This window comes from Anas acuta, chromosome 23 (genome assembly GCF_963932015.1).
Source record: "Anas acuta chromosome 23, bAnaAcu1.1, whole genome shotgun sequence".
Classification (NCBI taxonomy): domain Eukaryota; kingdom Metazoa; phylum Chordata; class Aves; order Anseriformes; family Anatidae; genus Anas; species Anas acuta.
Genome location: NC_089001.1, coordinates 2,683,172 through 2,710,982, shown reverse-complemented (window position 1 = coordinate 2,710,982; position 27,811 = coordinate 2,683,172). Strand labels below are relative to the sequence as shown.

Below are 27,811 nucleotides of genomic sequence, written 5' to 3'. Positions count from 1 at the left end.
GAGTTTAGCCCAGGTTGAAAACCCAGGAATTTGTCAGGAAGAATAGGAGCAAGCCATTATCAGGCAAATTACTCGTGTGTTTTTTCTCTGAGCAGCTCTGGGATGAGCAGAATTATAAACCAGTTTACCAGATCATGTAAGAGTGTGAAACAAGCAAATCTTGGTGCCTAATTCCTTTGATTTGTAGCTGAGCTTATTGCTTACGAGTTAATTGAACTTGGAGGGAAACCACAGAGGAATAGGTGGAAGCAAAATCTGCCCCTTTTTCCTTTGTGCAGTTTCTCCAGCAGAAGTACCCCCATGCGAGCTTACATGTGCACAGCTGGAAGGCCTCAGAATTTGTCCTGCAGTCACCGTAACCTACGTTTTGAACAAGAGCCAGCTTGTGAAATCACTGGGATCGCTGCCATTCATTTCCTTAGACCTGAATGCAGAGGTCCCAGCCTCTACGTTTTAAAAGTGACCAAGTCTAAGAACAGCTGGGCCATCTTTCGGTGGCAGAAGAAGGTGCCATTGTATCTGCTCCGTGGGTGGGAAAGCTCCTTGTTTTTGTTTGGTGGCTCTTTTCTCCATTCATTCGTCCCAGGTGCTTGCTGTTGAAGCTGTGGCTCGCTCCCGAGCAGCTGCAGACCCTCGGCCGGGTGCCCAGGTGAGCGTGGCAATGGCCCTAAAATCACACCGTGACCTCCGGTGCCTTCATGTTAGCTGCAGTTTTCTTCAGAGTTAAAGCCCTTTAACTGCCAGAGGGCTTTCCTTGGGTATTGTATGCAAGGAAAAACAGACCCCAGCCAAAAGGTTCAGGGACAGTTGCAGGGCTGCCGGGGTAAGGACTCTTCCCGGAGGAGTTTGGGCGGAAGCTCTTTGACCATGAAGACCAAAATCTGCGTGCACTGCATGAATGAACCTTTATTCTGCGATCAAATGGACACCAGATGCTGGGATTAAAACGGAAACTTTTCCCTACGGTCCTGGGAAGGCAGAAGAAGATCTGAACGTGGGCCACTTCCAAGCTCAGCAGTGTCTGAAAGCTCCTTCGCTGCGATCTCTGGCAGTTCTCCTCCTCGCCGGTGCAGCGGTGGTAGGTGACAGGAGGTTCAGCTGCTGGTGGCATGGGGACAGCTTCACACAAACAGGTCACTTCTGAGTTCTGGAGCCAAGCCGAAAGTCACGTGAATGACCAAATATCAGAGAGTTTTATAACCTCCGCCTGCCGCAATCACACATCCTGCACGCCTTGGATTTTTGTGCTGAGAGGGGGCAAAGCTCTGTATGTGCCCTATATGCCTGACCCCAGGAGCTCCTCTTCAAGCTCTGCTTTCATTCCCTGCAGTCCTCAAGCCCTGGCTGATTTTCCTTTCCTAGGGCTCGGCGTGCCCGAGGAGCCTGGCTGTGGAAGCTCTGGGGGATGGCACACTGGGTTCAGCTCTTGAACTAACAGTATATGAGAAGGGAAAATGTATAGTAAACAACCCTCTGCTACTGCCGTTTATTCAACAGGGTTTTTGAGATGTAGGTGGTTTGATTATTTTTTTTTTTCCTACTCAAACCCTAGTTTCTCATCTTTTGGGTAGTGTTATAGTGAGAACCGATGGTTTGTTCTCGTGGAAATAGATGGAGCATTCGAAGAAACAGCTCCGTACTAGCTCTGAGCAGATTTAACACCCCTGCAAAGCTACCATCTGCCACCAAGGAAAGGAAATTAAAGCAAGATGCCTGAGATTCAGACAGCTGCCAGGGCTTGACAACCTCTCCTTTGCTTTCTCTTTCCCACTGAACAGAGCTCTGTTCTAGGTAAGCGTCAGCAGAACAGAAAACCAAAAAGAAGTGTGGGTATCGCGCCGTTAAAAGAGCATTTCGACAACTTCTTGAACACGAGGAACTCAGGCTTGTTTGGGGTTTTGTGTTTACCATCGGTAATTGGCAGCCCGGGGGCTATAAGTGGCATTTCAGTACCATGGATTTAGACGGGGGAAAACCTACAGATGAGGATTCTCCTTCTAACAAAAGCAGTGTTACACTAGCCAGGTGGATTCACTGCTGGCAGAAAGCAGAAGGGACACTTGGGTCTCTGTAACATCAGGAAAAGGGATCGGTGTGAGCAGGGACAGCATTTAGATAAAGAAGGAAGGAGTTTTATAGGACTTTAGGAGTTTTAGAGGAACCTCCCACGAATTTATAAACAGCTGCACATTTAGATTGTGATTCTTTCCTGTATTTCTCCAGAGGGCTGCCAGGTTCCAGCCATAGCTGAAGGTGGAAGGACAAACACGTGGCACTGCACGGGGACGTCCCCTGGGCTGGGACAGCTCTGTGACAGCACCAGCCCTAAAATCTTCTCCCCCTTTCTGGAGGTGAGCTGCTCCCAGCAAGCCGGATGGACAGAAATGACCAGCCAAGCTTGTTGGTTTGGGGTATTTGGGGATCCTTTTCTCTAATCTAAAGCAGTCAAAAAGTTGCGGGGGAAAAAACAAACAAGCCCGAACTTGGTTTCATCAGCTCAGCACAGTGAGAGGCCTTTGTAGGGTGAAAAAGACAGGGAACCCATAAAGGCATTCAGGATTATTCTCACCCTAATAAGAGAGATGACTCCCCATAAGCATGCTGCTTTGCTAATGTGCTTAACACGTGAAACCCAGAACTCCCTGGAAGGAGCTGGACCAAGCTGAGCACTACCAAGGTGCTGTTCGTTACGGAAAAGGATCGACAGTTCCAGAGACACGAACTATTTACCACTATTATTAAAATTCATAACATGACTCAGTCGGATGTTTTCATCCCTAATGAGCTTAGATAATGTTTTCATCTCTAATGAGCTCAGATAATTCCAACATGAAATGTTACTGCAGATGCTGCCTTTTTTTTTCCTTCCTTTATAAGTGATGTCCCGACCGTGCAACCGCTGACATTCCTGCTTAAATTTCTGCCCTCCGAGTCCCCGAACATAATTATTACCTACAAAAAGATGAGTCTTGCATCAAAAAATTTTGAAGACAAAATGTGGCAATTTCAGGCAACAATGGGAGCAGAAACAAGACGAGGAAGATTTTTTTCTTCTAATGTTCAGCGAGCGGGACAGGAGAATTAGCTTGTTCCTTGTTCTTTCCCTGGATCTGTCTTGTTCTAAGTTTAGCTACTAAACCTGCTCGTGCCGTGGTTTTCTTTCTGTGAACAGTGACTGCCTGAGCTGACGCTGTTGAATTTTGTGGGCTGCAAGCTGTAAAGCGCTCTGAAAGTCTTAGCGACTTCTTAGGGGTGCACAGAGTAATATTTACCTTTGAATTACGGAAAATTTTGCTATGTGCCTAAGCGAGCCCCTGTCTCTTTAAGTCATTAAATATGTAACTGGAATACAGACACAAATAAATTATTTAAAGTTATTTCGAGTTGTGTGTGGGAGGTGGGTGGGAGTTGAAGTTGCTACTTGGTGGTTAGAGCAGCCTTTAGCCTTTACATTTCTCCCCGCTTTTGCACGAGCATTATTTTTTTTTAACTCCCCTGGCTGATACAGACTAACGAGCTGGCTTGGAGCAAACTTTTTGGGGGGTTGTGAGATTTTTGCGTAATTCGAAAGTTTTCTCCGGCCTGTTGATGTACCTTGAAGATGTCGGTTTGCAGCCACACACCTCATGCTTCACGTGGCTTTGCAGGCTCCTGGCTCCTGTTCTTTTTATTTAAGGGTTAAAATGCATCATTTCCATGGGGTCCTAATGGCTTCTTGCATAAAACTTCATCTGCCCAGAGCCAAAACCTCAAAAATAGCTCCTAACCCTGAATTACGACCCTGTAAATGTCCCTTAATGAACCCAAAACTCAACACCGATTTCCCTCCCCATCTATCACCCACCCAGACACAGCGGTACCCAGGTACCAAACCTTCCTGCTGCAGGAGGCAGGGCAAATTACCTACACCTTGATATCGAGTTTGCCCTTTTGACACTCTTCTCTACCTTTTATTTCCTCTATTGGTTAGACAAAACTCTTAGCAAGGCAATTTTGCCATTTCAACACCAACAGAAAAAGTTTAGCCGCTGGATTTCGCATGAACAGGGTTTCATTTCAGAGAGGCCCAAGCAAACAGCAGTGCTAGAAAATGAAAAGCAACGATTCCCTGAAAAAAAAAAACACAAAACTGATCAGAAAGGTTGATACAGGATCGAAAAATGCAGTTACAGTCAGTGTAGATCTGCTTTGAGAAGAAACTACAGCCTCACACGCTGCGGCCAGTTACACACCCTGACATTTTGAGAGCTGAATATATCATTCCTGTAATCGCCTCTAAATTTGTGCTTGCTTCTGAGTTGCCTCCCTCAAGCTCAGTGCGAGCCCAGCATACATCTTGTGTCTCTCCCTGCAGGTATAATCTGTAAGGCCCCCATACAGCACGACCGCAGTCAGATTTTGTTGACTGGACGTAAAAAATGCTCAGCATTTTAAAAACCATTTCTCAAGTCAATAGAAATCTACTGAAGTTTTCAAACTGCCAGTCTTTCTAAGGACATCCAGCTTACGCTCAGCAGATTTAAATGAAGCTGCTTGATCAGTCCTCAGAGACCTTTATACACCACTGAAAAAGGGAAGAAAATTCTGGTTCCTCTCAACTAGTTTTTACGATATTTGCATTAATAATGCATCTTCTGGTAGAACCCAAAAGCCCCTTTCTGCTACCGAGGTCACAAGTTAGGAAGCACTGCTCATAAATATATTGATGTCCCCACAAAAAGCTCCACCCAAGCACTGGAGAGGTAACACCGTGTGAGTACAGAGAAAACATAAGGAAAGATGGGGACTGTAGCACAGAGAGAAGTGCCCAGCTCAGCACCCCCTACAGAGATGGGCTTTGCAAGGCAAATTGGAGCACAGGACCCCACCTCAGCTACCCACAGAGCTTCCCAGGACAGGATTAGCCCTGGTGATGTGCCATATTTAATCTCACACATTGGGGTCCTTTTAAAATCCCATCCCAGGTGCTCCAGCATGCACAGGAAGATAAAGTCATGGAAGGTTTTGTTCTGCTGAAGGACGCAGAGCAGAGAGCGAGGAAATTCAGCCTGGATGAAAGGAAGGAATATAACCTGGGTTGGCTGAGTGATGAATATGAATCTCATGCCCTTGCCAGAGCATCATGACTAGCAAAAGTGGCCGTATGTGGGCCTCCAGGAGCCCGGTGCTGTTACCTCCCTTGATGTGGCTGCCAAAGCTCCGTGCTCTGTCTCTGCGGACCCTGGCTTCCATCCCTGCCTCCATCCCTGCAAAAGCCTCCTTCCCTGAGCAGCCAGAAGGGAATGCAATTAAGGTTGCCTTGTGCACTTCATAAAGGCTAATGCATGAAAATGAGCAGAGACAAATTACAGCAGAGTATTAGGAAGAACATTTCTAATTGGAAGGTCGGCTGGCCTCGTTCCTTCAGCCTTTGAGAACTGAGCTGGAGAAAGCAAAGGAGAGCGTGTTGCTGGGAACGGTGCTGTGCTGTCTGGGAGATGGGCAGGGTGAGTAATATGGAAACTCCTTTTCGACAAGATAATGCACTTCTTCAGTCTTTCTCAGGAAACCCAGGCACAGCTTCTGGCACTTTATTCAGGAACCTGTGTCCCTGAGAACTGAAAACCTTTTTTTTTTTTTTTTGGTAGTTTTTGCAAAGCCATTTTCCCTCTGTCTCTGTGGCACACTTTAGGATGCTAGCAGAGGCTTTATTGATTCAGGAGAAAGAAATATCTCCTGTCCTGAAACTCTCAGTCACTGCTGGAACTGGGCTCCGATCCTTGCTAACGGATTTGGCTCTTCTTTTCGGTTTGTTTTCAGTTTGGCTGTGACTTCATCTTGAATTACAAAAATACCACATGCACACACTGAAAAAAAAAAAAAAGAAAAAGAAAAAAAACCACACCACTACTGTTCTCAATGTTTCCTGCCGTGAAGAGCCAGATCCTCTGCCTGCTCTGGCCTTCTTTCCAACCAGACCCTGTGGGCTTGGGTAGTGCCTGTAGTTTAGCTCCACGAGGGAAGGTGGGAAGCCATCACCTGGAGCCTGCCCCCAGTCTTGGCACTGCTTAGGATCACCTTGACTTATTCGAGGGGGGTACAAGGTGGCTCTGATCTTGGGTAGGCCCCAGACAGGTCGCTTTTTCCCCCTCTGCCTGTTTTCTGCTCCATTAAATGGGAATATCCCATTGATAACCCTAAGAAAAACCAGCAGGCTTTTTCATGAGAGCGTAGCTGGGAATTAACATATTTGGTGATTAAAACTGTTTCAGGGTTCATTCATTCCTAAACGGGGAATGTGAGGTGAACCTGCATTTGCATGCACATTTTTATTCTGTTCCTCCTATCTGCCAAGGCAGCTGGGGGGGAGCAGGGGGCAGGAGGAGAAATAATAGTGTTATGCTGGAGTGTGAGTACCTCTCACACGTACCGGGGGAAAAAAAAAAAATCATCAGCTGGTGGTTAAATAAGCCTTTGTGTAATTTTCATCTCTGATTTTCCACTCTGAGTCACCACGATTTACATGTTATCTAACAGGCAGAGCCCCGGGCTGATGTTCCTGTCTGTTCTGGGTGGTGCTGGGGGGCAGAGAGCAGCTCCTGGGGCTTCCAGAGGTGCTCCCATGCAGAAGGAGTTAATGGCGAGCCACAATAGCTGTCACCAGACAATTGGGTTATAAAGAGCAGCAGTTACCAAAATACATTTTAGCCTGCAGCACGCAGGAACAATGCAGCTATTGTATTGTGACCACAGAACTTGGCACATGATAAGCTTGAAAGGGAATCGTGTTTTGTTTATTAGGGAAGTGATGGAATCCATCGCAAGGTTATTGTTTGCCTCCTTTTGAAGCAAAGCCCATCCCCTTTGGGGAGGGTGTTTGCAATCCTGGGGGCAGAGGCTGAAGGGGATTTTCAGCGGTGTTACCTTTGCTCCACCAGAGATAGTCAGGAGGATACCATAATTAACCTGCATTCCAGTGACCCTTCAGAAATGACCCCATAATTTCCACAAAGGCAATGAAAGAGCTGAAAGCTTAAGGACGTTCTTCAGAAGAGCAGCTCAGGATTTTCTATTTTCATCAGAAAACCCACTCCCTAAAAATAAATCCTGATGGGAAAGCAGGGTATTTTCAGCAGTTTTCAACACCAGCATGTCTTGTTTGCAAACATGTAGTTCGCAGACCCAAAAAAAAAAAAAAAGAGTTGATTTTCAGACTACATAAATGCTCAGTCCTCATGGAAATGAACAAGGTGTGGGGCTGTCACTGATTTGGCTTTTACCCAGGATTTTGTGTTCCAGCCTTAAACGTCACCCATCACTTCCCTGCAGCTCCCCATGCATTACACCATCGATCCCAGCTCAAATTTTGTACATCCCTTTGGCCACGAGCGATGTATGGGGCAGCCTGGAACCTCTGCTGAGGGGCTGGCACGGGAGGCAAAAGGTTTCCAGCAACCAAGGGATGAGCTTTTTGTGCACCAGGTAACTGAGGGGTGCCAGGGTGGTGTAAAGGGGACAAAGAAAAGTGGTTCGGTCACCTGGCACAGTAATTCGGATGCACTTTTTGGCTCAAGAAAGGTGCAAGGTTATGGGCAGAGGAAGACAGCTGCTGTGTGCCTGCTTTTAGTCTGGTTTCAGGCACTCACTGCTCACCATGGAATGGGAAAAATAATAGTCTGCATCGGCCTTTTATCTAATTTAACCATTCTCTAGTATCTCACAGATCAGGTGCCAAATTCATCAATAAAACAAGAAAAATCTGCAGTGGATTAGAATGCTCACCGTGAAGGTTTTCCCAGCAAATACAGCCTTTCACCTTTTCTGTATGAATAATGTCTGAGTTCACTCAAGCCACCTGGGTTTGGGAGAAGAGGAACACGCTGGAGGTTTTAATACAGAGAGCAGATCTGTGGATGGTGGTGGGTTATCCAAAAATGCTTTTGCCAGGCTCGCCGTTAATGGATGTACAGGCTGGACGGCTACAGATAATTAGCCACATCCCCACCATAAATTACTATACATTTCTCGTTCCTGTGGGGAACAGCCACAGAGCTTGTGGGATGGAAGAATTGCAGTTTCTGACCCTTCTGGACTCCATCTCACAACTTCTCCAGAGCACTGCAGAATTCAGGGCTCAAGACTAATGACGGAAGATCACGAGATTGGCTTAAAGGCAGTCAGATTTAAAAAACAACATTAACTTGAAAATAACTTTTTTCTTCGTGGTCTCTAAGGTTTTAGGATACACTTTGGTTGTTTTCTTCAGCTTTTCTCCCCAGCCGGGAAGCTGATTGACGCTGTTTATTCTAATGAAACTCATTGATTCTGAAATAATCACTTGATATTAGGAGCTGTGCCATTAAAAAAAAAAAAAAAAGAGAAAAAAAAGAAAGAAAGAAAATTACAGGAGTGAGGAACTCCAGTATTAGGAATACGAAAGGGCTTTTAAATTTTTTCAAAGGTTATTATGCCCTCGACACTTTGCTGATTTTTTAAAGTGCATAATTTCATTTGAGTCACTTCCCCTATAAATTACATGCTTAAAAACCTGCTGATGTTGCCTCCAATATCAAGAAAAACATCTCACTTTAGACTTTTTTTTTCCACCCCCCACAGTATCTCTATTTTACCTCAATAGATAATTTCAGGCAAAGAGTTTTTTTTATTTTCTTTCCCTTAGGAGCAGCAGAGATGAACTCAGTTACAATTAGGTACCACATACGACGCAGAACTGTCTTAAATCTTTGGTCCTTCTGGTTGTTTCTCAACCTACGGCTTATTTTTCTGTGTTTGTAATTAACTTTGGAACTGGAATTACTCACGTTAAGCCAGGTTTAGCAGGGAGCAGTGCCCTCTTATCCCGTAAGGGTCAGACCAATTGGTGCAGAGGTCCCAAAGGCATTGGGAAGCCTCTGGGATTTTCTTCTGTGGGTCTCAGTGGGTTTGGGAAGAAATCTGTGGGACCCTAAAGAATAGCAGAGGCAGCCGGAGACCTGGCTACCTCCAAATTTTGCCTGGCATTCCTCCTCTGCAATGCAAAGCTTCTCCTTTAGAGAACAAGCCACTTCTACCTCCTCCCCACCCAGCATCCGTCGGGGTACCCCAAAGTGCTCTGATTTCGGGACGTGGATGATGTGCAGCGGGAATCCGCGAGATCTCACCCACATTGCTCAATTGCTAAACAACAGAGGCTCTGTACTCCTGCAAACACCCCACAGACAAAAATAGGGAAAACTCAAAAAGAAGTTGAAATGCGTTTATAGCCAGAATAGTCTCCACAAAGAATACTTTGCACAGTTTTACTATTGTTGTGGGCTTTTTTCCCCAGAAGCATCAGCAGTTCCTTAGGCGTATGATTTATTAGAGGCTAAAATCTAAATTATGCATCAAAAAAAAAAAAAAAAAAGAAGGGAGAGATGCAACTGGAGGGTAATAATGCATTTCAAAAATAACTTCGGATGCGTCGTTCAGAGCAGCAGCCTATAGCCAGGAGTGCCCAGTCAGCAAAGGCAGCAGAGGATTAAAAACTGCTCTTCCCTACGTAAAATAGCTGGTAGAGATTTGGGGTTTTAAATTCGGCAGCAGCCGGCCTATATCCTGGAATCCTGGATCTATTTGGAGGACTTATCTGGGCCTGGTGATCCAGAAATACCCTAAACAAAACAGAAAACTCAGCCTTGCTCTCGGGGCAGCTGCCTTGGCAGTGCTGCCTCCCATCGCACCCGCCTGGACGTGGGGAGGACACTGCAGATCTGAGCCGTCTGAAATTATTTTTCAGACTGAAAAGAAAGAAACCTGTTGCAGACACGCTGCTACAATACGGCCCTGGGCAGACGTTTGTGGATATACAAATCCTGAAGCCATCGCTTTGAATTCTCTCAGCCCCCCTGAAGCTGTTCTGCACACGTTAGGGCAGGTTTCTGGCTTCCTGCTTACCTTCACTGAAACGCAGGGAGGGGCGATCTTTTGCTAATAATTTCTATCAGGCTGCTTAGAAGGGGATTTAGGTGAGGATAAAGAAACTGTGACTCACACGTAAAAGATGCTTCCACGGTTTAAGTTAGAAGAACTTCCCCCTCGGCTCTTCTGCTCACGTAGGTACCATACTATGACTAGTTCGTCTCTCACAGCTGATTTTTTTTTCTTTCTCTGTGTACTAGCTGGAAAGTGTTGTACTGTTATTTTTGTGACGGTGCTGTCGAAAGATCCCCAGATACCATCACACCAACATCACGCCACCCAGGGGTTTGTAGGGCCGTGGGGAGCCTACACCAGAAAGGACAGAGCTCTCCGACCATAGGCACAGGAAAACAGAGGAGAGGAGCACTTTCGTGTAATCTTTGATGTCAGGAGGTGATGCTCACTTCTGGACCAGCAGTCTCAATTTTTTTTTCCAGTTAATGGTACTTATTAACTGGTACTTGTAGAGCATTGCTCATCTGACCTATTCGAAACGCAGGTTCCTACACTAGATGCAGGTGCCTACACTGTGAATTGTGACATGTAAGAGGAAGGGTGCCACCTTACGAGATTCATGTCCTTCACTGAAACCACCCACAGAGTGAGCAATTGGTGCCACGGCTCTGGAGCAAAGCCCCTCAGACTTTACTTGAAGCTGAAGCTCATCCTCATGCATCTGTCTCACGAGCCTTTTAACCGTCCACATTTCCTGCCACAAACAGATTCAAGTGGAAATCCAAAGGAAAGATGGAGAAATCTAGGCAAAAACCAATGGAGAACCACCCAGAAATGCATGATACACATTCTCCTTCCGTGCCGTTTCCCAGTTCCCCACCAGCTGCCAGCACTCGAAACCCAAGGCAGGTCCTGCTCCCGCTCCAGCCCAGCTCCTGGGGTTGCTGCCAGGGGAACAGAGGAGCAATTCCTGCCCAGCTCCCTTCTCGCTGCACTGCAAGAGTGTGAGACACCCATCTGGGAAGTGACAAAGCCACCTTCACAGACAGACTGCACAAAAATATTCTTTGGAAGTGTTAAAGCCAGAACAATAGCAGTAGGGAAGGCGATAGGTCTGAGCTCGTGCACCACCCTTTATTCCTTTCCCCACAGAGCTGCAGGGCGGATGGCTCTGGGCATGCAGTTCCTTGCCCCATGGGCTTTAGTTTTATGTGAGGGCTGTGTTGTGAATGCAGGCCCTGGCTTGCTCACAAACATTTATCTCTGCTGATATCAGAGCTCCAGCTGGGTGTCAGGGTCAGCCGGTAACAGGTTTTCCCTTTCCTTTTTTCAGGGAGTTTATGGTTCTCCTGGGACGAAGTTTACTGCTCCCGGGGAAGGCAGATACGTTGCAATACTCCTAGAGTAGGGGAGGGTAAAAGGGAAGCGATATGACAATAATCACTGATTAAAAAGGAAGAAGGAAAAGAATAAGAGCTAGTGGCAGGACTGCTAAATGCTGATCAATGCTTTAAGACAGCCTTTGATTTTTTTTTAATTAATTATACATTCCCTCATACTTTGTACTGCTGTTGATTTAATTGGACTCCTTATTTTTAGACAGCTACAGCGAGCAGAAGATAGGGTACAGCTTTCAGAAGCTCAGCTCCAGCCTAATTCAGCCTCATTCAATTCCACTGGGAGCAAAATCAGGCTACTGCTGAGCTCTTCTGAAAGCCTGGTGCTCTTGCTGCAGTTGAGCACACCGAAGGTTTATCTGCCTTACAGGATGGAATAATTTCCAAGCACAGGAATCCAAGCAGAACCGGGCTCAGCACCCCCAGATATCCCAAAACCTTAACGTAGGGAAGAATAAGTGCTGAGCAGCAGAAAAAGGTACCGAGGGCTGTGTCCTTCTAGCAGAATTTGCCCTGATACTCACTTTAGCCTCACTGCTTGCAGTTTATTTGCATGCCGACGTGCTTTGCAGAGATAAAGCATCAAGAGTTAACCTACAGAAGAGACGGAGAGGGGGGCACTGAGAAACGTCTGTTTTCAGCATGAAATCAAGCATTGCTGCAGGTGAAAGGGATGCAGGGGGCTGGAGAACGCTCCTGCAAGCACACAATAATTCAGGTTTCCTCGAGCCTCCTTATCTGTGCTTCCCCAGGGGCTCTGTGACATTGCAGAGAGAGGCAGAGGTTAGCAGGAGTGGGCCTGTTTGGAAAATGGGGAAGGACTGAGGCCAGGGGCTTGTTACCTCCTGTGCCTGTACGCACACGAACCAGCAGCTGCCAGCACTGGGAGCACGGGATCCTGCAGACCTGAGGCTGGGAGGCCATCGCCCTGAAATATTTGGTGATTTCCTCTCGCCATGGGATCCCCCAGACACATACATCTCATCAAAATGCACGTTCTGCTCTCTCAGCTTCCCCGGGATAATCTTTTCCACAAAGCTTTCCCAGTCTATCTGCAATTGCAGCCATATAAAAGTGCTTATGTTGGTACAGTTTATCCCCTTTCAGCTCTGAACTCGGGTATAGGGCTTGGGTTCTGCCTACTCTGATGAATCTCCGGCAGAAAAACGTGCAGAGCGTGCCTTGGCTGCTTTGAACCTGCTCTGTCTGTGAAGGACCAGCTCCAGCAATGCCCAAACTCGCAGAGCTGCATTTTGTGCACCTCTGTCTGATGGCTGATGCTTTTCTTAGGACCGCAGCATTTCTTAGGGCTTGCTTCTGTAAGGATCCTCTGATGTCCAGTAGCAAGTAAGCTCACCTTAGTCTCATCCAGCTGGTCAATTCCTGAGGTTTCTTATGGCTGTCTGTTCTGTATCTATTCTGTATTTTCTCTTTTTGCCTTAACCTCAGGCTCTCCAGGCCTGGCTCCTGGCTGGGGATGGCAAGGCTGTGGCTGGCTCGGGCTGCACACGTTAGGGCAGAGGCTCCCTGACTGGGTCTGCTTTCAGAAGGCAACGCTGGGCTGCGGGTTTCTGTTCTGTGAAATGCACTGGGGTGAGTTTGTCTCTTGGAAGAATGGGATTCTGGACTCCAGAAGGGCTCTCCCACCTCTTATGGCACACTTACACACACCATTTACTATCCGCGGCTGGGTATCAGCCTCTGAAATTTACAGCAAATCATTATTCTTAGCTAGTATCTACTATTCTCCTTTCCTGCCTACTTTTTACACAGCAGCTCTTCAATATTTATCAAGAAGGAAGCTTCCGTACTCACAGCAGCCTGCATAGCAGAGTAGTCTTTAAAACCAAGGGGACTTCACAACCAGTCCTTTTCCACCCTTAGCACCTGCCACTCATTTAATTTATAGCTCTTCTTCCTTCCATTCCCCAAGAGCCCACTCTGATAGGGTGGAGAGAGGGGGGCTTGCAAGCAAGGCTGGCGTTTTGCAGTGCCAGCACTGCAGGATGCTCCTCCCAGGCACTGCCTGTGATGCAGCACATTTGGTAGCGCTGCTGGTAGGGACAGCTGCTGGATAGCAGGAGCAGGAGCGGAGCAGTGCCGTGCAGCACGGCACAGATCGCCTCGTCAGCCTGATGGAAAGAAAGACCGAAATCCTATTGCCATTCCTGCTGCATTTACAAAAAAATAAAATAAAAAATGCACTTCGGAGTATGCTTTCAAGATAGCAGACACGCATGCAAACTAGAGAAGTTGGGGATCAGTTGTAGAAGATTTGCATCGTGAATAATTTTAGAAATACACCCCCACATCAGTTCGTGTACTCCAGTGCGGGGGAGAGCTCCGCTATGGAAATGAGATGATGCCAGGGGGGGTGTGTGTGTGTCTGCCTGTTTTACAATACCTGCCTGAAAAGATCAATCTGGATAACAAGGTCTGCAAGGCAAGCATCCAAGACTTGGCCTCCTACACAGCCCTGGCACTCGGATGAGGTGTGCCTCCACTTGGGAGATGCTTCTGGTAAAGTGCTAAGGCGAGGTGCGAGCCGTCCTTGGTGACTGGCAAAGGAAAACTGACGAGAAAAAACACTTCGTTCTCAGACAACACGTGTCAGTTGAAAATCTCGATGGTCAAAACCCGTGGCTAAAGGGTTTGCTGAACCTCCCAGCATTTAGGTACTTGAGCAATCCCAAAACATAGTCGTGTTGCTTGAGCATATAAACAGGGGAGACAGAGCCAGGCTGGGTTGTGTCTCTGTCCTCACGTGCACAGGTACACAGCACAGGCTTTGCTCAGAAACAGCAGTGAGGATTTGGCCTTCTTTTTTCCCAGTCCATTGCTCCCGGTACCGGAGGTGTCAGAATTAAAATGATGGTGGAATTGAAATGATCACGGTGGGACTCACTTGGCCGTGATTCTCGGTGTGCACCTGCAGGAGCTGAGCACCCTCAAGGTCAGCACTGCGAGGCTGGCGGGTATCCAGCAGTGCACGGTACCTGCTGGATTTGGGAGCCCTTCGTTGAAGGCTATGAACTGGGTCAAGGAGAGCCCCACGGGGCGAGGACGGAGCGGGGCTGCAGCAGATCTTTGGTCAGGTCTGGTTTCTTGCTTTTTTTGGGGTGGTGGTGGTGGTTTTCAGTACAGCACCGCTCCAGCGAAAACACAACCAGTTGTTACCTGCTAGCATCAAATCCCCAGGGCTACAGAGAACTGAAGAAAGTTATTTTTATCTTGGCAAATGCTAAAATCCTTAGAAATCCTGCCTGAAGAAAGAACGGACCCAGAGCCTTGATTTGCAATGACCTTCCAGCACGTGCTTTGCAGGAGAGCAGCTGCCATATGCTCGTACCTCCCTGAAGTGTCTCAGTCCATGCTTGAAGTTAAACATATGCACAATCACTCTGCGGTGGAGGGATGATTACTAAATGCAGGTACCAAGGTCTTCCTATTTTCCTCCTGCAATTCACTTAATTATTCTGCAAGAATATGATCAGGTACAGGAATAAAGGCTACAGGGGGGACCGACAGGCTGAATAAAATCAGAAAAGTATGTGGGGAAGTATTGGGAGTGTGTGATAAAGTTTTCTCATTACGTTCTCAGCTCCTCCTTTATCTCAGTGTTTCTCAGTTTATCACAATTCTCCATTTCCTGTTCCCTTTTAGACATCAAACCTAGATACTTCATGTGGCTTTTTTTTTTAACCTTTCCATAGCTAATGGTTAAACCTTTCAGATACTCTTCTGTACAAATTCCAGATCATTTATCTGGACACGACAGGGACATTTTTAATACATAATCTGGTATAATAGTCCTGCCGGGAGTTTATAACTTCTCATTGTAACTGATTTTGTAACGGCAAAATAATTACACTGCTCATTTTTATAGCTTCTGACACCTGAAGTTGGTAAAGTGAGATAAGGCAGAGGTTAACACAGCGATACCTCATTCTGATTCAGGTATCCCACCTTACTTTGGTGTGCGGGACTCTCAAAAGCATCCACATTCGCCTAAATTTGCTCCTCTGACAACAAGAAGTTGAACAGGCAAACCAAAACCTCCATCACAGCGCTAGGTACAGCTTCACTTGAAATCCAGCAGAGACTCGCTCTAGTTGGGGACTACATGTTTTGAGGACTACATGTTTGTTTTGAGGACTACACGTTTTGAGACCCACTACAGTTACCCACGTTGAAATTCAGACCAGATCTTGCTATTTTTTTTTCTTTCTGATGGAAACTCTGACATTAGCCTCAGTTACTGCTTTAACCGCACACTTCAAACTCTCCGAGGCCAGAGACGGAGACCTCTGCGTGATGTCTCACCCGAGGATGGAGCCTCGAGCACCATGGTGCTCCCAGCCCCACCTGGGGGCTGTTTCAGCCCTGAGTCAGTGGCAAGTGTGCCTCACTCTCTGCTCCATCACCCCTCCTTTCCCCCACGTCCTACAGCACCTCAGGCTTCTCACCCGGGTTTCCACCCCAATAGTGGCCTGACTTGGACCTACCTTGGTGGCAAGAAACAGCAGGCAAGGAAAACTTGCTTGAAACGTTGTGAAATAGTTGTGCTATTGAAAACAACCGAGCTTTAAAAAATTCCTGAACAGAGCCGTCTAGAGCAGGAGGCTATTTTGAGCGTCTCTTTTTGCCTTTAACCCAACTATCTCAGCACCCCACCCTTCTTCCTTCCACCTTCCTTAATTTCTTAGACTTCCTTCTCGTTGCTTTGCGTGAGGCTATTTTAGGTGTGGGATTCTGGTTAGCTTCTCGCTGGGCATCTACTTCTCGTTTTCTGTCCCTGGGCTTTGCCTTCTCAGCAAAGCTGCAGGTCCAGTGGTGCACACAACAGGTAGGATCCCCCCATCAGACAGAGCTCACGAAAAAAAAGAAAAACAGCTGCCTTTCCTTTTAGTAGAAAATTAGCCCATCTCACACAGTGATCATCGTTAGGGGTTTATTACACATAGTCCCGTGAAGCTTTGCCATGGAGCCCCCAGAGGGGTTTAATTGTGGTGTATTTTCCTCTGTCTACCAAGATGGAAAGGGACTGAAAGAGTGAATTTGGCTCTGCAGGCCCCAAGCTGATGCTCCACTGCCTTTGAACAAAAATCGGGGTGCTTGTTGCTTGCACATAGGTGGCTGGTACGCTACCAACCTCTGTTTTGTCAAGTCAGCACGTTCAGAAGGGCCTTCAGACTCCCCCTTTGAGGATGTGCACGACACACAGACCTGGACTCCAGTCTAGCAAGAAGTTTGCATCTCAAGCTTCATCCCAAGTCCCAAACTGAGTAGCTCAAAGCTTAGTTTTCGGTCTTTAGTTATACCATGCTGGCGTTGGCCTGCGTTATCCCCACCCATCTGCTCTCTGTTGGGCTGGGAGAACTTCCCCTTGTCTCTGGGCTTTGCTCTGGCTCTGCAGAGGATGCGTCAGCTCTCCGCTGTCTGACACCACAAGGCTCCCACCTACTCCTGGGAGCAGCACATCCAAACCTCCTCGCATCGTACTGAGTGTTAGTCCCAGAAAGTGAAGGCTCGGTGGCTGCAGGGCTGGAGTTCCTGGTACAGCCCAGTGTCACCGACTTCACAGAACAGCAGCTTGCTGGCAAATTGTGCAACTGCACCGCCCCCAAACTTCCTGTTTTGAAACCCCAAGAAGCTGGAAAATGTTAACACCGGCACTTTAAAGTGCTAGTTGTGGCATTTTTTTTTTCTTCTTCCTAAAGATCGACATGATACTAAAAAAAAATTACGTACAGAGGAGTCGAGCGGGGCTGCATGAAGGAACTGGGGGCAGAAAAGCAAGCACACGTCTCTGCAGGGAGCCCTGGGCAGAGCAGAGCATCCCAACAAAACCATGCCCTCTTTCCACGACTTGCTGCGTGATATTCGGCAGCTCATTCCCTCTCTACATCCCACCTCCGTGCGTTCGGGGTTTACGGGGTGCTCTCCATCACCGCGCCAAGCTTTTTGGCAGCAGGTCCCGGTGCTTCCAGCCGAAGGCGAGCTGTGCTGCTCCGGAACGGGAGGCGAGGTGACAGATGGAGAGGCAGGTGCTCGCGAAGCATGCCATGTGCCATCAGCAGCCACCTGGCCCGTCCTCCCCTCCTGCAGATCCACGCTCTGCCCCAAAACCCAGCCGGGATGGGGAAAAGAGGCCCCAGCCACGGGAGGAGCGGGATGTAGAAAACAGACCCTGCAAATCTCTGTTCCACTCCGGCTCGTTGCTGTTTAGGAAGAGCAGTTAGAAAGAAGAAAGCATCGTGTTTGTCTTGAACACCGCGAGGGAACTTATTTATTTCCAATCAGCATGACAACTGCTTCCTTTTCTGGCTATCACTGCAACTCCAGATGGTACATTTGAGCGTACTCAAACCTCTAACTTGGCTCCATACAAAGACGTCGTCTTTCTGGTTAGCTAAAAGTGTATTAATAGGATTGGGATAAAAGTTCCTGCTCCCCTGTGCTGCGCAGAGTGCTTGAATAATGACATTTTGCTCATTGTGCAGCATCCTGGCGAGTATTTAAGCGAGGTGTTTGAAGGGGACGAGCCTCTGCTGAATGTGACTCAGTTGTAAACACCTTCTATTTGAATTCAGATTCATTTAGATTTGAGTTTCATTTAGATTTTCATTTCCTTTAGATTTGAATTTAGATTCAAATAGAAATTCTCAAATGATTTTGAATTAGACGAGAAATATCTGATTATTTCTGATCCTGTATTTGATTATTTTGTCAAGCCTCGCAGTTCTGCAACCCTTTAAGAGCAGCAGTCGTTGCCTGTCTTTATCATCCCTACATCCTTTTCCCAGTGCTTGCTCTGCACCAAAAAGCTGCAACTTCCTCAATCTCCCAGCTGAGGTGGGAGAAAACTTAGGGCAACTTTTTGTACCTGGAGCTGCCCTAGGACTAGCAGGAGGTGACGGTGTGTGACCGATTCGAGCCAGCCCTGTCCCTCCGATGGGACCTGGTGGGGTGGCTGGCGACTGCACGGCCGAGCCTGTGCCTCACATAAAAGCTGTGCTGTTATTGTTTTAAAGAAAATAATATCCTGTTTCCTTTCTAAACTGTGTATCTCTTGAAAAATGTTAAATGGCTGCTACATTCCTGTCTTTATCCCGGACACTTTTTACGAGTCTGTACTTCCCTCTCCTTGTGCTTTAACAAGCTGCCTAAGCAGAGGATTAAGGGAATGACTTAGTGCACATGTGCTAAAAAATCCACCTTCAAAATCTTACACAGCTTAAAAAACCAAACAGACACAGCCAGCCAGGCCCCCGCTCTCTGCACTTAAAAATAATTGTCAGCGTCGTGTGGTCAGCCTGCAGCTTGCCAGCTGGCCTCTCCTCTGAAAGAAAGAACATTTTAAGTGATGGAAACTAGAAATACATAGCAGCGCTTTTCCCAAACTGATTTCTGGTGGGGTTTCCCATTTCTCTCTCTTTCCTATTACCAGAGCTCGGCACTCAGTGGCTGGGAGTAAGCAGGCACGGCTCAGGAAGGAGGAGGAAGGGAAGCACTGAGCCCTGTCATGCTGTCAGGCACCTTCTGTAAATATTTATGTGACCTACAGGATACAGCACAGTTTGAAATCTTGCAGTCCCCGTAGCCACTGTGCAGTCGTGCGGTTCCCTGCGCTCCTCTTCCCGTATTTCAGACGAGATGTGGGGCTCCACGTAGCTGGGATCTGCTCGTAGTGTGCACTGACCTGAACTGGGGATGCTGCACCAAACCGTGGGTATCTCTGCGGATCCCAGCGCACAGCAAGGAGCTCACATCTTGAGGATGTAGCTGTGATTGGAGTCACGCACTTCAACGCAACAAGGACTTCATGTCCTCCATCACACGGGGAAAGCAGCAGAAGGATACGCTAAGGTAGTGCTTGGAGGACTGAGCTAAAGCTCGCTGAAGGAAAGAAAAAATACTCCCCCTGCCACGCGCTGATGCTACACTGATGTCTTCCTTGCAAAAACTCCTGGGTGTTTTGTGTTTTTTTTTTTTTCCTTACAAAGTGCAGAAAAGGAACCTACCCGCCCCCCCAACCAGGAACTTGATCCCTAGTGATATCTTCCTGTCCTGACCCTATTTATAGAAGGAAGGTCACCCGAATGAGAACAGAAACGGTATCATATGATTTTTGGTGACCAACTGACTTCTGAATATTGAGGATTCGGAGGAACACATTTGAATAACCCACAACAAAAAGCATTTGAGCAGAACACCTCACTATGGCCATTTGTGCTTGTGGGACAACAAAGCAGTGAGTTATGGGGAACGTGGGTATTCCGACACCAAATAATCAACTAATCCGATGGACAGAAGGTTTGCTGGCAAAATCGTTCTTCAATGGGCAGTTGTTCATTGAGAGCCCAAAACAGAAACATTTCCATTATTGTGCTGTGAGCAGGAGAAACAATTGCTGAAAACTGCAAAAATGAAGGAACCTATAAATGTCGCTGCAGGGGCAATTTGGAAATGCAGACCAGAAAGCTGCAAATGTTACTGTGTGCAAAGTGTACACAGACTTTAAAAAAAAAAAACAGACTTAAAAAAAAAAAGTCAGGGTTGAAATAAATACATATACCTATCTGCATACCGTTTGCATAAATGCATATTTTATGCACTGCCCCCCCCAGACAAGCCAAACTAAAACTGCTTATTTTATAATCCTAACAAAACCGCGCTGTGTGACAACGTTTCTCTATCAGACTCCTTTTGCATAAATTACGATCCGTAATTCCTCCCTTATCGTGTCAGGCAGCTTCAAACTGAACCTCCCGACGAGGAGAGCCAAGTTCTTCCATCACGTTTAACGCAGCTTCCAACAAATCTTTCTTTACACAGCTAAATATTTTATGGGCCAAAGATTCGGGGCTACTTGAAATGATGAATTCATCCCTCCGAGGGGTTTCGTTGCGGGCTAAGAAGTTTGTCTGGGCTCGAGGCACGCAATGAAAGGGAAGATTTAGTCATTCCCTTTCTTTTACAGGCTGCCTCCTTCCTTCCATTGCTCATTCACAAATCCCTGGTGCCTTTGTAGGCAGACAAGCCGTAGGTGGATCTGAGGTAGAGGCTGCTGCTGGCGTTTGCTGCTGCCTCCGTGGGCAGCGCCGTGCAGCAGAGCAAGCTCCTTACACGCACAGGGGTCAGCAGTGCCTGCAGCAGGGTTTCCATCTCTGCTTATCACAGCAAAAGGAGAGACAGCAGAAAGAGGGAAAATTCAGCCCCAAGCAGCAGCAGGCAGAAGGGCGACCCCTTTATGAATTAGGCATTGCTTCTGGAGAACATGCGAGCTCTCTGGACCCGAGGGTTCAAACCTGCTGCGTGACTCAGCCTGCGCGAGGAGGAGGAGAGGGGGCTGCTCGGGGTGGTGGCAGCAGCTCTGGGTGCCCCAGGGAACACCTCCGAGGGCTGGAAGGGCTCAGCCCTGGCAGCACAGCCTGGCTGCGATGGAGCCTGGTGAAACATGGGCACAGCCACACTCACAGCCCCAGCACATCAGCCAATCGCTGCCCTGGCATCACCACCCCGAGGCCTGCACAGTTTTTTAGGGATAAAATATAATGTGGGTGCAGGTAGAGATGCATCAAACAGGTCGCTCCTGCCCCTTGCTCTGGCAGCAACGTGCACCTTCCTCTTTAAATAGGGCTGGAATAAGAAAGCTGAGCGATTACAGAGGCAGGATTTCTGCGTGGTGCTGCTGAGACTGAAGGCTCTATGGTTAATGCATCATTCCCCATTACAGCCATTTCCTCTGAAGTAAATGGGATCTTGCCATTATGCTTTATGTTTATTGATATGCATTTCCTAGCTGAATTGACGTTCCCCTGATGCTTTTTTTTTTCTACCCTGAAATTGCAGGAAGCCAAAAATCCTTCAAGAGTACTGAGTTAAATTCTGGAGCATGAAGAGCTGTGTGCTCCTGCATTAAGTGGTCTGGGGTTAAAACAGGCACCAGTTACACATTAATATGTGTGTTTCAGGGCAGCAACACCAGTCCTGCTAAGGGGTCAAGTGTTTAGCGGGGACACGTCCTAGCAATATTCAGCGCCGTGCAACCGGTGGTTCAGTGGAGGAAGATTTTCCTTGTGACTCGACTGAAGAGAGTCGCTCGGAGGCTTTTGAGGTTGAACAAATCAAAAAACCCTTTATGGTGGCTAAAATACCTGCGGTGCTTTTGGAAGGCATTGCTATTGGGATCTTCTTTCTCCTTCTCCAAAGCCTCCGTGCGCCCACCTGCAGTCGGCCGTAGCATCGTCCTCGCTTTCTGCTCCAAATTACTCTCGCGTGCTGCTGGGCATCGTTAAAGGAGTGCCCTGTGCTTCATCTCGGAGGCAGCCGCAATTAAGAACGGGAGGAATTGGGAGGCTCAGGGGGCTCGTAACGCTGCACAAAGCCTTTCACCTCCGATCTGCATCCAGCTGCAACGTTTGCGTGACCAGAAATGGTTGCTGTGCGGTGGCGGTTGGGTGGGCTCTGAAAAATAAGTTGTTTGCTGCCTTTTGCCTTTTCTGCTGCATCTGTGTCACCAAACCACTTCTTTCCACTAGCTGCAGTGCTACAGCCAACACTTGCTACCCAGCACGAGGAAATCTGAGCACCTAAAGCCGTAGCTCGTCACCTCATTGAGTGACCTGGTTTCTTCCGGAGCTGAATTGTGGCTCCCCGCTCCCACTGCACTCAGCAGTCGTGAAAACCAGGCCACTTCTTGAAGTGACCAACGTAGCCGTGACTGGCCTCGAGTGCTCAGCTTTTTAAAAGGCGATTTTGACAGCGGGGCACCCAGAGGTGGCTCCTCTCCCAGCTCTGCCTGCAGAGATGGGTATTGGGGAGGGATTTGGGGCATGCCCTGTTCCGTGCCTAACCAGGAGCTATCAGCCATCAACTTCATTCCCAGCGTTAAATTAAAAAAGAAATAAAATTCTCTCCGTTTCAGGTCCCGTGATAAAAATATACCTCGCCCTTTGTTTGCTTGATGCAGCAGTTCCTCCTTGCACTGAAAATTAAATTGGGAAGGGAGTTTTATTGTCCCTGTGGAGGAGAGAGGCACCTATTGAAAGCACTCATGAACGAAGCATGGGGGGCCCAGCCCAATGTTTTCTGATGCCTTTTGGGGTCCTGCGAGTACAAAGGCAGCGGAGAAGGAAATCCAGCAGAGCTCCATTGTCCCGCTAGGTTGTGCTTGACTCCTTCGCAGCTCTGCTCCGGGGTCTGGGGAGAGCAAAGAAGGAGGAGAGCCAGCTTGTCTGCCCTCGCCTTGCAGCTGGAGAAACTGCTCCCGTCAGGGCCAGAGCTTCTCTGACAGAACAGAGCGGGCTGTGATGTTGACCGTGCACGATGCATCCTTCCAGAAGGCAGGTGCCTGGCCCAGCAGCCCGCTGATCTCAGATGAATGCCGGCAGATAAGGGCAGCAGAGCCGCTCAGGAGGAAGTATTTTCATAATCGCCCCTTTGCAACACAGCTCTTTTTTTTTTTTTTTTTTTTTTTGCAGTATTATCTTTCTGCCTTCCTCTTGCTCTCCAAATGAACAGAAATATGTATATTCACGGGGTGGGGAAGCCAATGGCAGAGCCGAAACACAGCTGAGTCAACAACACGCGTCTCTGACCAAGCGGGCAACGTTTCGCCCTCCCGCCTGGTTATCAGAGGGCTTTCAAAAGTCAGCGCTGCACACAGAAAGGGCAGCGGAAGCTCAGCACATGCCCTGCAGAAGCAAGAAATGCCAGAGGGTCCCTGCTGCCCTAATCCTACAGCCAAGGCCCCGGGACCCTGCAGTCATGAGCCTTTTCCCTTCTTTGCACCCATTTTTTAGAGCCAACCCCCAGCACCTCCATACAGCACACCCATCCTGTCCCTTGGGCCAGACATATTCCCTCTGGCTTCGAGATGTCAGCACGCTTTCGGAATTATTATTAGGCTGTAACACACCACAGTTAGTAAGGTTAGGTTACGGCTTGAGGCTGCCCACTAGAAACTCGAACTTTTCCCATCCTCGGTCAGATTTTGTGTCATTAACAGCAGGGCTCTGCCCTCAGCAGGAGCTGCACCAGGGCCTGGATGCGTTCCCTGCTGGCTGACACTGGGGAAGATGTCCCTGCCTCCTTCATTCATATTTTTTTGCTAAACGTTTCTGCCTGCTGGATTCTGGGTGAATTCTTCGTTTTGGCAGTCTCTGGCGTCACAAAGCTGAGCTGATCCACAGCTGCATTTCGCTGCTGATGCTGAGCATTTTGGAAAACTCTACTGGGATAAAAAGGCAGCGTCGCACTGGGTTGTTCTGCACCTGAACAACTTGCTGAACAGAAGACTTTGGTGCTAAAAGCTGGGGGAAAAGGGATATTGAGGCATCCCGAAGGGGAAAAAAAAAGCAAAAGAAGTACACATTCATGCAATAAGGACGGAAGAGTGCTAGCAAATTTTGGCAGGTTCCTCTAACCTGAAAAATCTCGGCTTTGTGCCCCCTGGTGGCAGCTGCATTTCTCTGGTCCTCAGTGCCACTGCAGTGCCTGCACCTCAGAGCCAACCCTTTTCATTTCCCTGCTGAGCCAATGCCCAGCACAGAGGCCATTAGATGCCATTAGCAAGAAGTCTGCTAGAAGGTTCTTCACTATCCAGAAAAGCACCAGGGAAAATCCAGAGGTTCAGATAAATCATTGCAGGACTAGGCTGGCAACACACGGTGCGCTTGGTTTGGATGCTCGGTGTACAGCTGTAATTATTTTAATTATCCTAGGTTTCACCCCAAAACTTGACTCAGTTTTTCTGTGAGTATTCACAATATGTAACCCTGCTTGGAGTGAGTTAAGGCAGAGCTTAGCTCCTGCCTAATATGAGATTAAAGATGTCTATCATGCCCGGCTCAAACAATAGATGAGGCTATGTCCATACAATCCAGCTGAAATAGTCTTTTTTTTTTCTGCTTTCTTTTCAGACAAAAAGCACTGGCATCAACAGGTGGAAGAAGCGTTCAAGCAGCATGCGACTGGTTGGTATGAAGTAATAAATGTTCAAAAGAGAAAAAGGAATCAGTGAATGGAAAGGCTACGATTTTAGCCAGTAGGATGTAAAATGTTATGGCAGAAGTTCTCTTTTAACAAGGGCACTGCCTGGAAAGCAGTAGCAAAATTAGAGAGCTATTATTTAAGTGCTGCAAATGAGCAACCAAGAAGCAAGCATTGGCTGAGGGAGGTTGTGATCACACGTAACAGCAACAGCAAGGTGAGAGGAGGAACTGCTGCTCTCCACCCTGGTGCCCAAAAACCAACCCGAGAGCCACCTTCGCAAAGATGTTGAGCAATTTCCAGTGCTTTCCCTGCCGTGTTTTGTACCTCGAATGTCAGAGAGGCAGAAGCAGTGACGGAGGGTAGATCTTCAGAGCCTCGGTCTGAAGCTACAAACCCATTTTGTGTGTTACTTAGGAGCGGTAATGGGCTGCAAGAGAGACAGCGCAGCTCTCCGCCTGACCCTAAGAGCTGATTTTTTCCATAAAGGGAGAAGGAAAGGGAGCGAGGACAGGGCAGGCTGATTTTGCTGGAAAAAATATAAAATAAACATGCCTTTGTATGTCAGTCTAACACTTCTTTCTCCCCCTCAGGCTGTTCTCCCATGTGGGTGACCCATTCCTCGATGACACCCTGCCCCGGGAGTACGTCCTCTACCTGCGCCCCACCGGCCCCCTGGCTCAGAAGCTCTCTGAGTTCTGGCAGCAGTCAAAGCAGATCTGTGGGAAGAACAAAGCTCACAACATTTTCCCACATATCACCCTCTGCCAGTTCTTTATGGTAAACCAGAGCTCCTCTTTTTGCTGCCTTCATGCACGCATTGATGAGCGGCCCTTGCCAGGCTGGGGCTGGAGGTGCTGCACACTTGGTTCGGTCGCTGAAGATGGGTTTTTGTGCTCGGAGTTCAGGGGTGTTAGGACCAGAACTGTCTGATGGCTGGGCTTGTCGGGGAGGGAATTGGTTTTTTAGCAAGGTGTTTTCAGGGAGGAGCAGCAGACCAAATTCCCGTAACCTCCAGTGACTGTTAACATGGGAATAGGCAGTGCTGGGGTGAGGTTAGGAAGGTTGCTTTGGGGCAGCTGATCCTGCTTCAGGGGCAAGGGGGGGACAGATGATGCCTGACCCCTATTTCTGTGACCCGGGGCTTTTTCTACCCTTCCTGCTCATCCACCCAAGCCCTTCCTTTCTCTGAGTGCACCCAGAGCTAAGCACAGGCGTAATGCAATGGTTGTCCTCTTTCCTTCGGCAGTGCGAGGACAGCAAGGTCGACGCTCTCACTGAAGCTCTGCAGGCCACCGTGATGCGGTGGAAATGCAAATTCCCTGCCCCTCTGCCTCTGGAGCTCTACACGTCCTCGAACTTCATCGGGCTTTTCGTCAAGGAAGAAAGTGCTGAGGTGCTCAAGAAGTTTGCTGCAGACTTCGCTGCAGAGGCAGCCTCCAAAGCAGGTGAGTGACTGCAGGCAGGCAGCGAGTGCTCACAGCTTGGGCAGGGCCTGGGCTCGCTCTCGCAAACCCTTGCAAAGCTCCCTCCCCAAGAATTAACCCCAGCACGAGTGGCTCTCCTAACAGCCTGCTCCTGAGGAAGAGGAGAGGAGAAGATGAATAATTTTTTTCCTAAAAGAGCTATTCCCAAGCCAGGCTGATGTACCAGCCCTGATACAGGGCTCCTTTCCCTACAAGACGCTACATTTCTCTTTGCCACATCAGAAAAATAATCCCAATCGGCTGCATTTTACTGCACTGAGGTATTTTGCTCATGCCAAGAACTACATTTATTATTACAAAAATATATATTAAGTGACCACTCACCCAGCACGTAGCGGTCTTTGTCCAGCTGTGTAATTTAACTGGAGATACCGAGGACTGTGATGCTGCATGGCATGAAAGCCCACACTCCTCTCAGAGTGGCCATTTCAAAGGTCATCTTCCTCACTACCCTATCAGTGCTGTGATGCTTCGCCACGACTGGGCAAAGGGAGAACACCCAATTAATGCGATACACACAGGGAGCTAAATGTCAGGGCTGCCCACAGAAAGGCAGCGATACCTGCCAGCTACAGAAAGGGTGGCCTGAGGGCAAAGAGCCTGAGAGGAGCACCCTGCTGGGCGCCTTGTTTGTCAGAGCTTTTTCAGTTTAAAGATCACCTCGCACTTAGTCTCAAGTGTTATCTCCTGAAGGGGAAGTTGACATTTGGCGGTTCCTTAACCTTTCAGCTAGACACAGCCCGCGAGGCTGAGCGTTTCCTGCTCCTTTCGCTACCACGAGCCGCTGTCACAAAACTTTCCTCTGCCTTTGGGTCTTTGCTGTGTTTCTGAGATGCACACCCAGGGCAAGAAGACCCGAGGTGCCCTTTCCAAACCTCGTGGCCCAGCCACAACACCTGGTCCTTCCTTCTCGCAGGCTGATCCTGGAGCTTAAGTGCATCAAGACACAGCCACAGCCAAGCCCCTGGAGTGTCTCCACCTAGAAAGGCAGCCTGTGACACCGTGCAGAGCAGCTCCAGGCAGCTGCCCTGGTTCAGAGGAAGAAGTACAGAGGTGTCGTAGGTTTATCCCACCTCTGAAACGCACTGCTTCTGCTTAATGGTGACCTAGAACTTCCCTTCCCTTTAGAAGAGGGAGGAAATAGTCGTTAGCATTACAAACGCACTCCGTACCCCAAAAATGCTGACCCAGAAGAGAAGGAGGCACCAACAGCTTCCAGCAGACTTCGAGCCCTGCAACAGCTCCAATTCGGACCCAACTGGTCACTTCTTCCTTAGGAGAAGCTCTTTGCTGCATTGCAGTCCACATTAAAGTCTCTGGGGCTTCTTCAGAGGTCCATAGCTTATTTTTTTCATGCTGATCAAAAAAAGATGGATGAGCTCGCAAAGCTACCCCTGGCTGGCATTTGGAGCTCTCTGAATAGCTGCAATTCTGACTGAATAATCAGTCAAATTTAATTGCAATTTTTGGTTGAATAAGCAGGAGTAAATTACATGCAAACAATGTATCCTATGATTTGCACATCCACTGGGAGAGTCCCAATGTTTCACATATTTTCACCTTTCTGCTTCCTTGACTCTCTTCCTAATATAGGTTCGTTTGTCTACAGGATCATTTTGTAATCAGTCGGTAATTATCTTACCAACTTCTGCTCTCAGGATTTTGGAACACCTTACCCTCAGTGGGTGAACTGGTAACCCAGTTAATGTCCAGAAAAAAAAAAAAGATTTAATCAACTTGCATGAATCTGTAAACTCCATGGATTTCTGATACATACGATAAGAGAGAGAAGAGAGGAGGGACAGTAAAAATTACAAATGTACTTGCTTATTTTGGAGAAAGCCTCAGCTGCCAATGAAAGAACGGCTACCCCTTACCTGGAAAAGTCTCTTTTTTCGCAGAAGACCCAAAATTACAGTAATTGCTGTCACACCATCCAGAAACCCCTTTTTTTTAAAGAATGTAGATGAGTTTTTGGCACGGATGCCTTGTCTACCACCCAGGTGTGATAAGGATTGAATCAGGCCACAAATCCAA

The 27,811-nt window shown here is 47.9% G+C and overlaps 2 protein-coding genes across 6 annotated transcripts in view; one reads left to right on the top strand and one right to left on the bottom strand.

Annotated features, from left to right (window-relative positions):
- Positions 1 to 27,811, bottom strand: part of BSX (brain specific homeobox) — a 105,914-nt gene that overhangs the window by 12,481 nt on the left and 65,622 nt on the right. For 2 of the 4 annotated variants that reach the window (XR_011089591.1, XM_068659068.1), the window contains one exon: positions 21,924 to 27,130. The exons of the other annotated variants lie outside the window; for them this stretch is intronic. The gene's annotated coding sequence lies outside the window, so the exon portion shown is untranslated. Of the gene's footprint in view, positions 1 to 21,923; positions 27,131 to 27,811 lie in introns of those variants that run through there. 4 annotated transcript variants of the gene reach the window in all.
- UBASH3B (ubiquitin associated and SH3 domain containing B) overlaps positions 1 to 27,811 on the top strand; it is a 66,422-nt gene that overhangs the window by 16,176 nt on the left and 22,435 nt on the right. The window contains exons 2-4 of one of the 2 annotated variants that reach the window (XM_068659066.1): positions 24,218 to 24,275; positions 24,881 to 25,067; positions 25,537 to 25,735. In XM_068659066.1, the coding sequence (XP_068515167.1) occupies positions 24,218 to 24,275; positions 24,881 to 25,067; positions 25,537 to 25,735 (444 nt within the window). The remainder of the gene's footprint in view (positions 1 to 24,217; positions 24,276 to 24,880; positions 25,068 to 25,536; positions 25,736 to 27,811) is intronic. The other variant, XM_068659065.1, reaches the window with a different exon arrangement.